Raw genomic sequence first — 17,107 nt, forward strand, 5'->3', positions numbered from 1 at the left:
GGCAGGTGGCACAAGACCAATGAATCTTACATTTCAATTTGTATGAAATAAGAACCTAACCTTCCTTATTTCTATTGTAAGTTATCATTTTGTCAATCAAACATTTGAACTTATTAGAGATATGATCACAAGTGTTTGAGCAATGTAAAAGCCATTTATATGAATTCATGCCAACAAAATTAGGCAAACAAGTGCAATTCACTTGCTGCCACCTTATTGATGTCTCGCTATTGTGTCATGAACCCACTACGACCTGCTCAAACTCATTGGAAGACTCATGTTTTACGCGAAGGTGAAATGATTTTAGTTTCAATACACACAGAGTGTGTTAGGCGCGTCCGAGATGAGTAAATACAGGAGTATCGCCAGTATTTGGCCGCGATCCAACAATATTCATGGTTCAAGTGTAGAGCTTTAATTGTGTTTCCATAACATTACGACGATGTTTACTGATGTTGATATTCAGATGGTAGGGGCCAGAGTTTAGACAAAATATAGTATGAAATATTAGTTATTGCGCTTTCCTTATTTCCAGAAAAACATATATATATATAGTCACGTCTACATCTCTTGCGGATTAGAAAGAGCCTTGAGCAGTCTTGAAAAGACTGAAAGGCCACGTATGCTTTATGATGGAATTGAAATTCGAATCAACAATAAAACTAAGAACAAATTAAGTGTAAGTTAAAAAGCTAAGCTTGGTTCCTATTGTTGTACATATATATTTTTGTAATCAATTCAGAAGCTATAATTATCTATGGCAATCAAATGAGTTCATTAATAATTCATGAGTCCTTACAGGCTTTATGAAAATATTGAGCTGTTACCGTAAATTATGACGCCCACAGGAACCCTATGTATGGGATTTCCTACGGATGAACTTTAATATAATATCTTGTTAAACCCGAGGATGTTTCAAATAACATATTACTGGATAAAGTAAATTAGATGTATATTTTTATATGTAGTTGACTTTGTTACGAAACATACTGATGAGGAGTATTCGTACCTGATAATGAAAATGTTGATAGACTGCCTTTAGATTTGTTAGATGTGTTTTGTTTTCGTTTTTCTTATGTCCTTCGAGATTCATAAAATAGAAGAACCATAAACGTTTACTTTAGAATTTAAAGGGTTTTTGACAAAAGGGAAAGGAAATTAAACAATCTGTTCAACATCACTATCACTACACAGTATAAAGCAAAGAAGCTTCCCGCATCTGTCCCTTTGTATGTATGTATGCTTAATATCTTTAAAACTTTACAACGGATTTTGATGCCCTAATAAACCCTATTCATATTTGTGTTTTTCTTTACCTTTATAAATAAAATACCTTACACCTTGTATTTTCTTCAAGAACATACACAGTTTTGCCAACCTATAGTTGGTTTCAATAAGGTTTCAATAGGCGGACCTAGGGCCCCGAAACACCTCTGTGGAGGGTGAAACCGGGAACACGCAGAGATGAAAGAGTTAGTTTCAATAAGAAAAAGTAAAATAATATGTAATGTGTCATATTGTAACCGCGTGGGCGCCGCCCCCGCTGTCGTGGGCGGGCGGCGCCTGTTTTAGCTTCCAGGGCGATCGCTGGCTCTCTGATGTTACCAATTAAGAAGGCATACATACATATGGTCACGTCTATGTCCCTTGCGGGGGAGATAGAGCCATCAGTCTTGAAAAGACTGAATGTATGTTATATGTAAACTAATAAACACAACTAACAAAATTTCTCCGTACTGTCTTCTTATTTAGTGCTCCAAAAATTAACATTTTGCAAAACAAACGCATAGCGATGCTAAAAAACTATTCTATAGAAAAAGTTATTATTTGATAATTTTGTGTTAATATTTATATTTATTAATCTGTTTAATCAATGACTCTAATAAGGTGGATTCCTTTCTAGTACTTAGTTCAAGTTCAGTTTTTATTTGTTTCGTAACCTCACGCCCTTCTCTCAAGAACACGTGCAAAGACAAAATCATAAAATTGTATCTCAAGAGGTTCGGTAGCGGCCGCCATCGATACAAGATGCGAGTTCCTGCTACTGACTCATTAGGTATGGTAATGGATTCTCAGAACACAAACGAGACGATCGCCTTTTCCTTTTGTACATTTTTATACATCGGGACAGACGATAGGCAGAACTTTCAAGAAAAATTGTGTATAAACGTGCCTATTTTTTATTAAGTGGTTGTGAATGTTGTTTCTAAGGAAAGGGAGTAAGGCAGAATACAAAACGAAGTAGGTAAGTTAGTTCCATACATAATTAGATAGGCATTTAATATTACAATAGGACAAATTTGGCAAAATCCATTTCTTTGTAAATTTATATTAAATATACATAATCTGATGTCTTTATTAGTGTTCCGACGAAACTCGAAGGTATTGGTAAGTAATAATCTATATAACACCTCGATACAAAATTTTGTGACAATTATTATTTCGTTTGAGGGCTTAGGACTTATGACGATTTAGGTTGACTAAATAAAAAAAAATGTTTGTTTAGTGTGTGTTGGGCAAAGCTGGGTTTTATCACATAATTGCCGGATCGATGGCGGACGTGAGCGCACGTGCGTCAGCGGCCAGATTATGGTTCGTTTCAATTGCCAATCGCCGATAGGAAAATAATAAAAACGTAGGTATTCGTTAAATTGGATATGACCTAACGTGAAATCAATAGGACCATAGAATATGTTTTACTGACAAGTTTAGACTTTGCGGGCTGCCGACGTCAAAACATTCGTAATCGCCTTTGAAAGAAGTCTTAACAATAGCATTCATAAGCTCTTTAGGTATGTATACCTCCTATAATAAAGCTCTCCCGTTCCGAACTCAACCTTCCTGGAGCTTTGCGATGTTTTGTCCACCCACGCAAAATTCAACAGAAAAGTGATTGAAACTTTTTCTACTCGATTTAATTTTATTGAAATGTTTCCTTTAAATAACTTTGAACAGGATGACAGATATCAGGAATTTTATACAGTTACTTAAAAGCGTACCTACGCAGTAAAATATAAAACAACTAAGTATTGTGTGGGGGCACGGGAGAGCCCCGCCGAAACGATTTTCTCTCTTTGCGTAAGCTATAAGGATCTTACGAAAATATAATATAATATCACACAGTAATTAAAGTAATTAAAGTACACAGAAAACAACGTAAACACGAACGCTACTTTCACGCGTGTGTTTTGATAATCGTAAATTCTGAAAACAAAATACGCATTAATGACTTATTTATCGTCTCGTAATTAAAAGATCCTGTTGACCGGTGGACACCCGTCAATAGTGGCCATGAACCGATCCATCTGCCGACCCTATTTACATAAGAACGCGAGTAGGATCCGGCGGTAAGATGCCGCGCAGGCGCACCTCCACGATTATCCAATTCAGCTCGATCGAGAGCGATGAGTGATTGTCTTGCTCGAATCAACTACAATGTGCGTCGAATGTTTTCAATTTGTAACGCGAGGATATTCTAGTAGGTATACTTAAGATTTTTTTAACGAGATCCTACGGCAATTGATAGTGGGTTACGTACGCTTGGTTTCAGTATTATGATCTAGAATCGTCTAGGTATAATCCATTTTTAAGGTTTGATAGGTACACATGTGCGGTTATATTTTTTACAAACTTTAAACTCATCAGCAATTTATCCTGAAATCATGTTACTCTGATTTTTTTTTTGTAGATTTAAAGGACAAAAGCGCGTTTAACTTTGAACATCATTATATTTAGAGAACAACAGTATCCCACCTTGGTATTCATGAAAGGACTCATTCTGTCATGGTTGAGTCATGATAATACAATTACTCATGTTTGTCCCATTTATAACTAAGTAAGAAGTTACATTCACAACTGACTTATTCATTTGTAACTAAAATAAACAGTTCATTGACGGTATATCCTTTTAATTATTTTTGTATTTTAAATTTATTACAAAACCTCAATGAAATATCTAAGATAGGTTAAGCTTATTGTATCAATAAAATACAAAGTAGAATGTACTCGTTTAGTAAGTATATACAAAACATAAGTACCTACTTACTATCATTTTATATGTAAGACAGAATTTCTCTAATAAAAATGTCCATAATAAATAACTAGGTATTCACTTGGGTTAAAGCTGTCATTTGGATTTTGCAATAGTTTGTCATCGAAAAAGGAATTCCCCATAAAGAATTCATAGCGGATGTAGTTGATTTAAGCACGATAACTATTTGTTTGTACTTTTGTGTCTTATCATATTTTGCAGCGATATCGGCTGTGTTCTTTTATGGCCGTAGAGATAGGTGCGAACGCTTCCGTTCTGACTCATTACGTGATTTGATAAATCTAAGTTTAATTATACCTAAGCAGTGAAATATTGTGGTCATGTTACCGTGTTAGTAAACATTGTAAATTTAACGGCTCTTTATCTGTTGTGTTGTCAATTCATTTACGAACACACGTGAGATTCTAAATTTACGCGTTCGCAAATGTGTCTTGATATTTTCTAAGGTTTATGATACATAAAAATAGTCACGTCTTTATCCCTTACGGGGTAGACAGAGCTCACAATCTCGTAAAGACTGGAAGGCCACGTTCAAGTGTATGGCTTAAGAAAGAATTGAGATTGAGATAGTGACAGGTTAGCCTTTCCTTTAGTCGCCTATTAAGACGATCCACGGGAAATATATAGTGGTTCTTTTCTAAAGTGCCGGAAACTACACGGCTAATATTAGTTATGATGATAATATATATTTTATTTGTATAAAATAATATTATTATAAATTAATATACCTTAAAATTATTTACTTAGGTATTAAGCTTGCCATCATCAGAGATTACAAGTTCCATTCTTTTCAACTTATTTGTGCTCGCTTGGTATAAGTACTTATTTCAAGTTTACCGAGTAAGTGTTATGAGTACTTACTTACCTTAACTTAGTAATAAGATAGTGTTAAAATATTCGCAATTCATTAGAAAATCAACACCGACACTTTCGATCCGGATATTCAATTATTCAGCAATTCATATTCGGTTACAGTCAGTTCAGACATTGCATTGCAGACTTGCAGTGTTTTAGTTTCGCGGAAATCGGAGTCAAATAGGCATTCTATATAAGAATTTCCTTGCGGGATTCCCCTTGATATCTGAACTAGTAAGAAGGCATTTGGGACGAGGTCAGCGACGATAAGAAATTAGAGACCTCCATTTAGTAAACCAACGATACAATGAGGAGTCAATATAATTTTCTGAAATAATTATTAACTCAAATACTAAAATTTAAATTCGTTTCGTGTAAATTCGTAAAAATGCTCGCGAAGTAGGTACGTTGTTTGTTTTTTTTTTGTTTGTAAATTATCTTTATTGGATAGAAATTTAAACCGTTATAAGAAAAAGTACTTAATAATAATAAATAGTAATTTGTATGAGTAATCTACTTTTTATCATCATAGCGGCGTGTTTGTCCTGGATGTACCTGTGACTTTGTCTATGACCAAGATTTTCTCATCAAAGGTACCTCTAATATATAGGAAATACTTTTCGAACTTATAAACATAAAGAGAAAAAGTTGGTGTTTTTGTTTGTAACGGCTGAACTCTATAGGTAATAGATATATTTAATACTAACTATATATAGAGTCGTCGGGAGTGACAGTTCTTTTTATTTCTCTCTACAAATCTTTCTAGTAATAAATGCAATAAAGAACTGGTAAAGATTTACATTTATTAAAAGCCCTATGAATCGAAAACTCTCCCACATTTGGTTAATTACCACCGCCACTAGAACGGCCATCAAAGCGTTGCCTTTGAATTTCAAACTATTCGACTTATGCAGGAAACTAACCATAATTTCCTGTCTTTGCAAAACTGATATTTTTTTACCACGTGCTGCTTTTGTAAAGCAGTTGAATTTGATTGTTTTTACCTCCTGTCCGCGATGAAATTGTTATTTTTAAATAAGTATTAGCAATTTGGTTGGTTTGAAAATTCTTAAAGAAAATCACCTCACAAAAAGCGCGTCAGGAATGGCTGATCTTTTTGAATTGCTCAGTCTGTTATAAAGTGTCAATAATTACGAGAATACGCCAAGAACTTAAGGTTTCACATCAAACACTAGGTATTTTAGTATCCTGCTATAAAGAGCTAGAGTGGCTGACACAGATTGCGGAGCAGCCACGCAGAACTAACTCGTGAGGCGCAGTGACGGCGTTCATTTACAACGCAAATAATGATCACGACGCGTTGCGGATGCGATGTGGCCATGCCGATACCTAGAACTTGCATACGTTTTTGACTTTTTATGTGAAGTTGACGACCCGCAATAATTCTTTTGCTTGTTTAAAAATCTGTTTTTTTTTTTTGCTGCGGAAGCTGCTCCACTTGCTTCACTATCACTTTCCATTTCCATGTAAAGTAATTTAGATCTTGTCAAACTTTAAAGGACCAAATTACTGATGCCTTAAAAATAGCACCCGTAATCGTTAAAAATGTATGAAAAGGGTAATGAGTGTGGAGGTAGCAAGAGAGTTCTGTAGGAAACGTAGCAAGCAAATCCATAGTTTCTTCTTATTCTTGTGAGAAACTGTATAGCATAAATTGAACATATAAGACAACGTAATGCTATGGGTCATTTAGCTGGTGGAACCTAACCCTATTCTTATCCTTCCTCCAAAGCTAGGCTTGAGCAAGACTCGCGCTAGTGCGAGCTTTGACAGTTGACATCATAAAGTTGGTTTTTCATCATCCTCATTTATTAGCTTCAAAGTTCCAATAAAGATAGCGATTTAATCAAAACACTATTGACTGATTTCACTTAATTTGTGTAAAGAAGATGACATGTTTGTCCGATTTCTAGCCTTGGGTCAATACTAAAAAAGCGGAAATCACTTTAAGGTTGGTAATGGATTTTTATTAAATTGCTATGAATATTGTGTAAGCTGACATACCTATAAATAATAATTCGATGTAGATATGTTTGCCCAGCTTGATATTGCACCGTGTTTTCATTTATGGAATTAATTGGCATGCATTGACGTCATCACAGATATAGAACTACAAAAGACCTGACAAATATTTATTTATGGCTACGGTGCAGAATTTTTTTACTCGGGTAAATGCCAATATTAAGTTTTGTCCAATAACGCAAACAGAGAAAAATAAGTTTGTTAATGCAATATAACATAACATATAATCACGCTAATAACTCATTCCGTCTCTTGAGTTTTCATAATATCAAATAATAGATGATCGACTGTGATACACCTTCTATCTACAAGGCTTAGAACAGAATCAAATATTAACAATTAAATCTGTTTGTTACAGAGTAACCCTCGTGGCGTGTAGCGCAGCGCATGCGGCGCGACCCGCGTGCCATGCGCTGCTAAAGGCGCGATGGTTGGCGTGGGCGTGGCGGAGGGCGGCCCGGGCAGCGGAGGCCCGGCCGACGGCTACTACGGCGAGTACTACCCTCCGGAGCCCTATTACGTGCCGCAGGAGATGTGCCCGCATCCACAGCAGCACCCACAACACCCCCATATGTGCACTGTGCACGCAGAGTATGGTGAGTGGAATAAATGTCGACTTTAATGTGTTTCAAGATTAAATTATAAAGGTATTTCTGTAGACATATCATGATCAGAATTTAAAGAGTGGAATCCTATAAAAGTAGAAGATAGTGGAAGTGAAGGAAAAGCGATTAATTCATTTATGTATGTTTTATTATGTAGGGAACCCATTTATGTATCAGACAGTCGAGAACAATCGCAACAATAGACGTTCTGTCTGAATTTCTGAAAATGTGCAGACTATGTTAGGTGTGTATTTGCATTTGAAAATGCGAGTTTTAAGTAGAATCGGGTCCAAGTGAACTGTGATGTTCACAAATTCACAAAAATCACAACCAGTATATTTTTTGTTTTAAATAAGTTATACTATCTAAGGTGGGTAAAGGTATTTATAAATGCAATGAAAATAAGTTAAATTGCTAATGTAATTATGTAAGATAACTTTCGCATTTTATGAGCTGTAAACTATTTAAAGCGTTCTTGCATTCATGACGTATTTACGACATCTAATAAATGTTAAGCGGAATATCATGAGAATGTTTTATTTTATGATTTATGGGAACTATTTTAGTTTTAAATGCCAGTTATAATATTATGTACCATTTATTTTTAAGTAAAGAACAACTAAACATGATTTAAAACATTCGGTTCGGTATAGCAGGTTACCTTTGTACGACAGGCATTCAAGTAGTTAAGTAAATAAAATAAAGAATTAAGCATTCAAGAATGCTAGATAATCGGCTTCGTCAAGCCTGAGGTTAGGGCAACAAACTCAAATCCATTGCACTGTAAAATAAAAATACAATAACAAAAGATTTCAGAAGAATTTTCTCATTGAAATATAATCATACTAATTTAGTGTTAGACAAGCAACACAACAAAAAAGGAGATCAACAAACCGCATTCATTAAGAATCGTGTCAGAGGTAACGAAATGCGCCGAGAAAACCCTTTTACTCGGAGTGGAAACAAAGACTTCAAGGCCCTCGTGGGATTCCGAGCGGTTGCGCAAGTCTGCGGTTGTAGGTGCTGGTGCTGGGACCTCGGATGAAGGAAAATGGATATTATAATTACGTCTATATCTCTTGAGGGGTAGACTGAGCTAACTGTCTTGATAACACTGAAAGACCACTTTCAGCTGTACCTACATTATATGGCTTAATGATGGAATTGAGATTCAAATAATGACAGATTGTTAGCCAATTGCCTTAAAGAAAAATCCCAAGTGTATTAATTAGCCTATCCCTTTGTCGCCTTTTACGACTTCCGTGGGAAAGAGATAGAGTGGTCCTATACCAAAGTGCCGGGAACCACACGGCCATAAGAATTTAGGGTTTTTTAGAATTCATTAGAAGTTGATATTGTAACCCTACCTACCTATAGATAGGTGTAATATAGCCTTCGGTTGTAGGCGCTGCTGCTGGACCGTCGGATAGAAGAAAAAGAAACGCGCAGGAATGTGACAAAGAGAAATAACCTAAATATGATGTGTAGAATTAATGAGAAGTTTATATTGCAACTACAGCCTATACATACTCTTATAATCATATACGTATGAATGATGTTAGTTAGGTAAATTCCTGACTCATTGCTTTTATTTCCATGTTGCCTGTAATTTTATTTCATTTAAAATAACGGAACGCACTTTGCTTGTTACATGTTCTTATGATTGCCTAAAATTCCATGTAACTTCTCTGGAGTTATTATTAAGTACTTAGATAGATACTAAGTAAGGCTACATGCCATAACTGTGAAGTTAATCGCGATCAGTCTTAGTTTTTTATTTATTTACTGTAGAGGCCTCTTAAACATGGCGCATGTTTCCGCTGTCAGTGTACCCTGGATGATCCACAAAAAGCGATTTCTACGAATGCACAAAACACGTTCATTCATAACCACAGGCTTACGGGCCGGAACCGGCAGCATAAATTATTTTCAAAACAGATATGATACTTCATGTAATTTCGTATCACTACCATATAACCAGTGAGGTGCAAAGAATCTTCATACCGCCTCCTATTATTCAACATTACCCTCTTTGTTGACAGCTAGAAAAAGATAATTACGAGACGATTGATTATCTGAACTGAGACTGAATTTTCATGAAATTTTGGAAATTACAAGGTAGTCAGTCTATGTATTAATAATAAGAAGGCAGAATAACGTAAAAGGATGTCCTGTATACCAAAAGTCCTCATCAAAGTCAAAGAAATATTATGGCTTAAACAGGGAAAAATGCAAGAGGTAAACAAAGTAGAAACAATAAATAAGACGTTAATTCTGTTCTTTAGTTGTTTTGATCCGTTGATGTCAAAATAAAGCAAGAGTCAGCCGCCCGTGACGCGCTCGCCGCCGCGACAAGGCCGCCATCATCTCCATAGAAAACCATGCATGCAGCTTTTTACGATGTTATTGAGTCGTTCGGGGTCACTGACGTTGAGGAAATTGAGTTTCAACAGCATGTCATCATATAGAATATACAGTACCTTAGTTCCTCTTTAAAAGTCACACTTGTCAGTAAATACTTAACTTTCCCACTTCTGGATCGTGTTTATAATCTCACCCCGATCCTGGATGAGATTAATATTTACCTACATATAGATTATTTCTGTATTTTTTATAAATAAATACTTAAATGTAAGATTGGGAAAGATGATTCAGTCATATGGAATAGGGTAACCTGTACCTACTATGATATCTAATAAAGTAGTATCTGGTCAGACACAATGGTAAGACACAATAATACAACTGTTTTAGTACTAACTCTGCTTTTGCCAAGTTGTATGTATATACTTCACTTATTATAAGCTTTTTACAATTTTATTTTATATTCAGCTTGATTTTTCTGTTCTGTTCTTCTTCTTTGAGGTTATGCGTACCTATCTAATGTTTAAAATTTTTGAATGCTAGAACAACTCTACTGAAATAATCCTTATATTTTACGTTATTTACTGTTTTAAAGTAAGTAGGCCAGCTTAAAGCTGCACCTAGGTGTATCTATCTATTACAGAACGCAGTCGTAACATCACAAACAAATATTATCTTGCTGATAAGATAACAGTGATGTAAACAGTATTGTTACAAGCAAGGTAGAGACAGACCATTATCGTAATTATCTACACATATCTTTATATGAGTATGTAGCTAGGTACATACTTGCATCATTATCACTTAAATCCGTTACATGCTTGTTTTTATTTTTATTTATTTTTTAAGTTTTTAGGGTTTAAAATGCCAAGGATCATTATCAAAGATATAAATCATTATAGGTATTTTTAGGGTAAATAAAACTTTGTTGTAGGTAATAGTTATTTATTAATTCATATAATCACGTCTATATCCATTGCGGGGTAGATAGAGCCAGCAGGCTTAAAAGAGTGACAGGCCACGTTCAGTTGTTAGATTTTATGATAGATAGAATATGTAGTGGTTATTTTAATTCTTTTTCCCCAAATTAAATCCTGGTACAGAACTTGGCTCTTTCCGCTTTAAGCAATAGGCTTTAGTCAATCAATAAGTTTTCCGTCTGTGCCAATGGTGCCTAGTCTACAGTATAGAAATGTCGAAATGTAGATCCAATGCCCCAAAATTCGTGATTATTATAGAGAGAGTAAAGATCGCTTTTAACAAGATAGCGGGTTTTCGCTACTTTACTTGACAATGATTAAAAAGCAAATAAATAAATTCCAGGTGGCATGCCTGTGGTAACGATGCCGCAGCTGATGCCGCAAGTGATGGACTACCTCGTGGCACCGCACCCACACCCTCACCACCCCCAGCACCACCAGCCGCCCCACCACCAGCCGCCTCATCACCAACCGCCTCCGCATCATCAACCGCCCCACCCTTATGTAAGTGATTATAAATTGTTTTGAAACTATCTGTAAACTTTTTTATCAGCCCCCTTAATCTCTAAAGTTGACAAGGCATTGTCTCATTGACTCTCGCCTTCAATTACTTCGGATAACTGAAGATATAGAAAAATGAGTTGCTAGGAAATATGCCTTAACAAACTTCCTGAATAGACTACCAAGCTGTTCAAATAATAGTTTTCAAGACGTGGACATTGATTTTCTTGGACTAGCTAGGATTCTCTGGACCACGTCCACCCTACCGACATATAGGTGTAATCCACAAACATATGTGGATGTCGAACCAATTTCAAAATTAAAGTTAACTTTTATATGTGTAAGTGACTAATATAATGTAAAACAGTCACCAACCAGTCACCCGATCGACTATAAATGTAGCAAATTGTGCGTTCAGATTTTTTTAAATATAATGTTGGGATGATCATATTTGGAGGCTATCGGACTTATCCGGCAGTTTCTGTATTCCTTGCAAAATATCAGTTTAGCTACAGGGTGCTACAGGGTACAAATACTAACCTTTTAAGATTTTTTCTATTTGGTTATTTCAGCATATGACTGTTTATTTACTTGCTTGCTCACCGTGTGTTATCTGAACGGATGTTGTCGTAAACTAGTTCGCAATTACCTTTTTAGTTCAGCGGCCCGCCAAAGGCATAGTTTTACATTTTTACTCTTATTAGGAAAACATTGAATCTCAAATTTTATTTTTTACGCTTATTCGTGCTTAACGGATATTCAGATTCAGGCTTTAGGAGAGAAAAAATCGAATAGGTGAGTAGTATTTTTCATACAAGGTACATTATCCTCTTTATAAACTTTGAGTGGTATTCATTAGGCCTTGTAGGGCTGATACCGAGGACCGATATTTCAAAAAAAGTTGTTTGATTTCATACTAAGTTTGACTTTGACAGAAGTCTTTTTGACAATGTCTAGCTATCACAGGTTTGTTTGGCTTGGTTTGTTTTGTTTGTGTTGATTCTTGTTGGAAAGCTGTATTCTTTTCCAAAAATTTAATCACTGAAATCCGTAGATGAATGCAAAACAATTCTAAAATTGATTTACAGTTGTAACTTTGCTTATCTTTACGACGTTAAATATTATGCTGAAAGAGTAAACCAGCTGGAAGTGTTGGAATATTTACTATTTTGTTCTTCGATACTGTGTTCTCAAAAGTAATGTGAAAAATAAAATATTGATTTACATACATTAAAAACTCGTATTTCAGTTCATGCCGATTCTTACAATCTTCGCAAGCCCGGTTTAATTAATATTTACTTTGTTTCACCGTACCTGCAATACAAGCACCTTCTGTTCAAATAATATCCGGTGGGGACGTTAGTTTTGCGTGAAATTGAATAAACCATTTGCTTTTTCGCAGCCCGCGAATTAACCAACTATTTTAAGTATACCCGTACCTGCAATACAAGCACCTTCTGTTCAAATAATATCCGGTGGGGACGTTAGTTTTGCGTGAAATTGAATAAACCATTTGCTTTTCGCAGCCCGCGAATTAACCAACTATTTTAAGTATACACTGTAGTTGAAATACTACTGTTTTGTTCAGTGTTAATCTGATCGCGGTGACGTTATAACGAGTGCGATTGTGGCCGCGCGTGTTATCAACGCCGAGTTGGCGGTACGTGGCAGTCACTGCCACAGAATACAGCTTGTAGTCTAGAATAATATTTTAATATGGAGGAACTAAGTCCTTTAGAACCTAAAAAGAATGCTGATGTTCCAAAATCAAAAGAGGCAAAGGTCAGTAGATTTGTCGAAGCATACATACCTTATTGATAAAAACATAATTTATCTCTGATATGGTCATAACAACATCCAAACTAAAGGGTACCTGTTATTTTATATGTTCTGAATACATATTAAGTGGTGGATGGTTGTTTGTTTGCTTTACATTTGAAAATGGTGAATTCCCGACAAATACAAGAGTTACACTAAGTAATTACTAGATAATAAGAACTGAATTTTATATTCCAGGGACCAACAAATGGTGCTGGCGGCCCACAACACTTCTACAGTGCGGGTTACCCACCTCATTACCACCATGTACCTCCCCACCACATGCAGCACTCCCCACCACCTGCCGTGTACCAGAAAGATGAGCGGACGCAGCAGAGGTACACCAAACTCAAGCAGAAACTGGACCGGAAGCAGGCCAATAGAAATAATGGGATAGGTGAGACTTCTTTAAATACCTGATTTTGTGTTCTTACAGTTAGTTAGTTGAATAAATAACCATCTTCACCCTTGTGTATATTTTACCAATTCTATTTAATAAAACTCTTATTTCTCTTTTTTAAAGGTTAATAAAATTATTTTTAATTTGATATTCCATTTATAATTATATATATTTTTATTTCTCTTTACTGCATAATAAAATACACATTAATAATTTACAGTAAAGAGTTATTCACACATACAATAAATTTGAAATCACTATAAAATATTTAATGTATGTCTCCATTCTTATATATTTTACAAGCCAGTAAATAATAATAAACATTAAACTACAAAAATAAAAATTGCTTGGAAAACTATGCTTTAATGTGAGGTTTTGATCCTATGCAAATTTCAAGAAAAAAGCCTTTAGTCTGATATATCTCCGTAATGTACAGCTCTCTCTCTCTCATCTCTGTGTTCAAGGTTGCACCCTCCACAGAAGTGTTTCGATGTCTGGGGTCCGCCTTTAATGTACAGCATATTCCATTTAAAATCATATTTGTTCAATTCAAAGGTCTCAATATTTTGTACTTTATAAATTAAGTAGGATATGGATTGGTTGTTTTAAACTTGTCTATAATTTATCAGAGGTGAACTCGGGCGCGAGTACCCCGTCGCTGTCCCCGCGCAAGGAGCTGAACGGGCGCGGCGGAGGCAGCGGCGGCGCGTCCTCGGGCGCCTGGTCCGAGGGCGAGGGCTCCTCCGCCGGCGCGTCCGTGCAGGGCGACGACGAGAACGACATGCAGGCCATACTCGACCTGCTCTCCGCTACGAGGACGCCGCAGGTAATAATGACATATCATTTTATTCATTATACATAATATTATGTACGACAAATCCTACAGGTTAACAATGCATCCTTAAGAGCAATGTAATAGTGTTTTAAATTCTGATGATAGAAACATAATTTTGGAAGTAATCTTGAGAAACTTATAAAATATCATCCTCCTGGTATTCCTCCCAATTTGACCTGTGACCAATACTTAAAAGTAAGTCAAGTTTCAGTTTAAGCTAGGATTCCTTTCTTACCAACACAACTCTGCACTCACTATACCTTATTATTTTGTCTCAATATGAAATACAATCGATATGATATAGCATAAAAAAGTAAATGATGCATATTTTAAACTTAAAATTTTCACCATTGTTTGTTAACTTTTGACTACAGGTGAGCGACATAACCCCGACCAGCGCGCTAGTGCAGTGGAACTCGCCGCACCCCGAGGGCGTGACGCTGCCCAACTTGGAGCTGACGTACGACCTGCTGCTCGGCGACCGGGACGTCAAGCGGTACAAGGCCATCTATAGCGGGCCCTCGCTGTCTTGTCGGTGAGTTGTATAGGCGATTTTTCTGTAGAAATCTACGTACTGTAATTACGTTTCATAGCGTCTGTGACTACTGAAATCTACCTTGGAAATAATTTTAATAAATACTTCAAATGACTTCAAATGGCAACAAAACAACACACCTATGTTGGTGTTATAGTCGTCTTTATTTTAACTTGATTTTGCCTATAATATGGGATATATTATAGGCACAAATGCCTTTTAAGGACAACCTGGAAAAAAAGTTGAAGGAAATGTCTCTCCCCCTAATTTTTTTTACTTGTATGTCCGTTATTTCAAACTGTAGCCTGAGCTAGTAGCAAAATTCTGTCTCTCTCTCTCTCATCTCTGCGTGTTCCCGGTTGTACCCTCCACAGAAGTGTTTCGGGGTCCGGAATCTGCCTTCCACTTACTTCCGTACACTCCTAAATGTGTCATTATAATTTGCAGCGTCCGCGACCTCCGCCCCGGGTGCGAGTACTCAGTGTGCCTCCAAATCCGGGCGGGTTCCCTGACCGGCGCGGCCAGCGACGCTGCGACGTTCCGCGCGCCCGCCGCCCCGCCCGCCGCCGCGCCGCCGCCGCGCGTCACGCAGCGCGCGCGCAACATGTTGCAGCTGCGGTGGAACGCGGCAGCTGACAACGGCGCGCGTATACTACATTATGTACTGGAAATGGACAGCGGGGAAGGATTCCAGGTATTATTTTAATGAATTTTTTACAAGTGAGATGAAGAATATATTAGTGGTAGCTGTTTTCCCATGACTTCGTTCATGTAAATTGTAGTAAGTACATAAAATGAATCTACCTATTCCGATCTATGCTTATTACGCTATGATGTGTTAAATGAAAAATTTTTGTTATTTTAAGTAACAATTTTTTTGAAAACTTTCATGGTTTCATGCACTTTCGGTAGCAATAATTTGATGTTAATATTTGTTTTCAGGAGCTTTTCAAGCCGCGTACTAAGCAGCACACCGTCAACAATCTGCGACCGCAGACCAAGTACCGCTTCCGGATCGCGGCCGTTAACGAGTGCGGCCGCGGCGAGTGGAGCGAGGAGGTCGTAGAGTGGACCGCCGGCTCCCCTCCCCCCGCGCCCGCGCCCCCCACCCTGCGCACCGCCTCCGCCACCGCCCTCACATTGGCCTGGGACCGCCGCAACGATGAAGAGTTCGTCCTGCAAATGGATGACGCCACCCGCGGACACGGCTTCCTTCCGGTATACTCTGGTCCGGATCGAGGTTACGTATGCGCCGGTCTACGAAGAGCTACTGAATACAGATTCCGACTGCGATGCGAGACCACCGGCGGGCAGGGCCCCTGGTCGACGGAAGTGGCGTATCGCACGTTGCCCGAGCGGCCTGGCGCTCCGGGCAGGCCGACTTCGCGCGGGAAGATCCATTCGCGGGCTTTCCGCCTCCGTTGGGAGCCGCCGGCGGATGACGGGGGCGCCGCTGTTTCGTCATACACCTTGGAGATCGACGGCGGGGAAGGATATCGCCCAGCTTACCAGGTACGGATGTTTTAAATAAAAATCTTTTTCTAATTGATTTGCAAAGTGATGTGCCTGGAACCAGGATAATGATGAATATGTTAAACCCATAGTAAAGCTTACTTAGCAATCAATTGCTAAGCTAATTGAAACTACAAGAACAAATATGTATAGACAAAGAAGGTTAACATTAATGTTAATTTATAATACATTTATTTGGCACAGGGTCCCGAGCGCGAAGCCCACTGCGAGCGCCTGCAGCCCGGCACCACGTACCGCGCCCGCGTGCGCTGCGCCAGCGCGGCCGGCGCCAGCGAGTGGTCCGCCGCCGAGACGCTGCGCACCGAGCCCGCGCCGCCCGCCGCCGCGCCCGCGCCCGAGCTGGCCGCCGCGCCGCGCGCCTCGCTGCTGGCGCTGCGCTGGCGCCCGCCCGCCTGCCTCGGCGGCACGCCCGTCACCGAGTACCGCGTCGAGATCGCTGAAGGAGAGGATGGAGGTGAGTGCGTCACCGGCATTGATAACGACGACGTGCAAGCGACATGTTACTACTGAATTAGAATATACTTACAGATTCCAACCCATCAATCATAACTTTTCGTTACTTTTTTTCATAAGTTCACCTTTTGAAATAA

General features: G+C 38.0%; 1 protein-coding gene across 3 annotated transcripts in view; it reads left to right on the forward strand.

The window, feature by feature from the left end:
- Positions 1-17,107, forward strand: part of LOC106143137 (fibronectin type-III domain-containing protein 3A) — a 51,881-nt gene that overhangs the window by 30,148 nt on the left and 4,626 nt on the right. For 2 of the 3 annotated variants that reach the window (XM_013345144.2, XM_060946123.1), the window contains exons 2-9: positions 7,308-7,545; positions 11,239-11,399; positions 13,413-13,611; positions 14,244-14,440; positions 14,824-14,984; positions 15,432-15,678; positions 15,927-16,496; positions 16,701-16,971. In XM_013345144.2, the coding sequence (XP_013200598.1) occupies positions 7,377-7,545; positions 11,239-11,399; positions 13,413-13,611; positions 14,244-14,440; positions 14,824-14,984; positions 15,432-15,678; positions 15,927-16,496; positions 16,701-16,971 (1,975 nt within the window). In that variant the 5' untranslated portion in view covers positions 7,308-7,376. Of the gene's footprint in view, positions 1-7,307; positions 7,546-11,238; positions 11,400-12,961; positions 13,179-13,412; positions 13,612-14,243; positions 14,441-14,823; positions 14,985-15,431; positions 15,679-15,926; positions 16,497-16,700; positions 16,972-17,107 lie in introns of those variants that run through there. The other variant, XM_060946158.1, reaches the window with a different exon arrangement.

This window comes from Amyelois transitella, chromosome 2 (genome assembly GCF_032362555.1).
Source record: "Amyelois transitella isolate CPQ chromosome 2, ilAmyTran1.1, whole genome shotgun sequence".
Taxonomy (NCBI): domain Eukaryota; kingdom Metazoa; phylum Arthropoda; class Insecta; order Lepidoptera; family Pyralidae; genus Amyelois; species Amyelois transitella.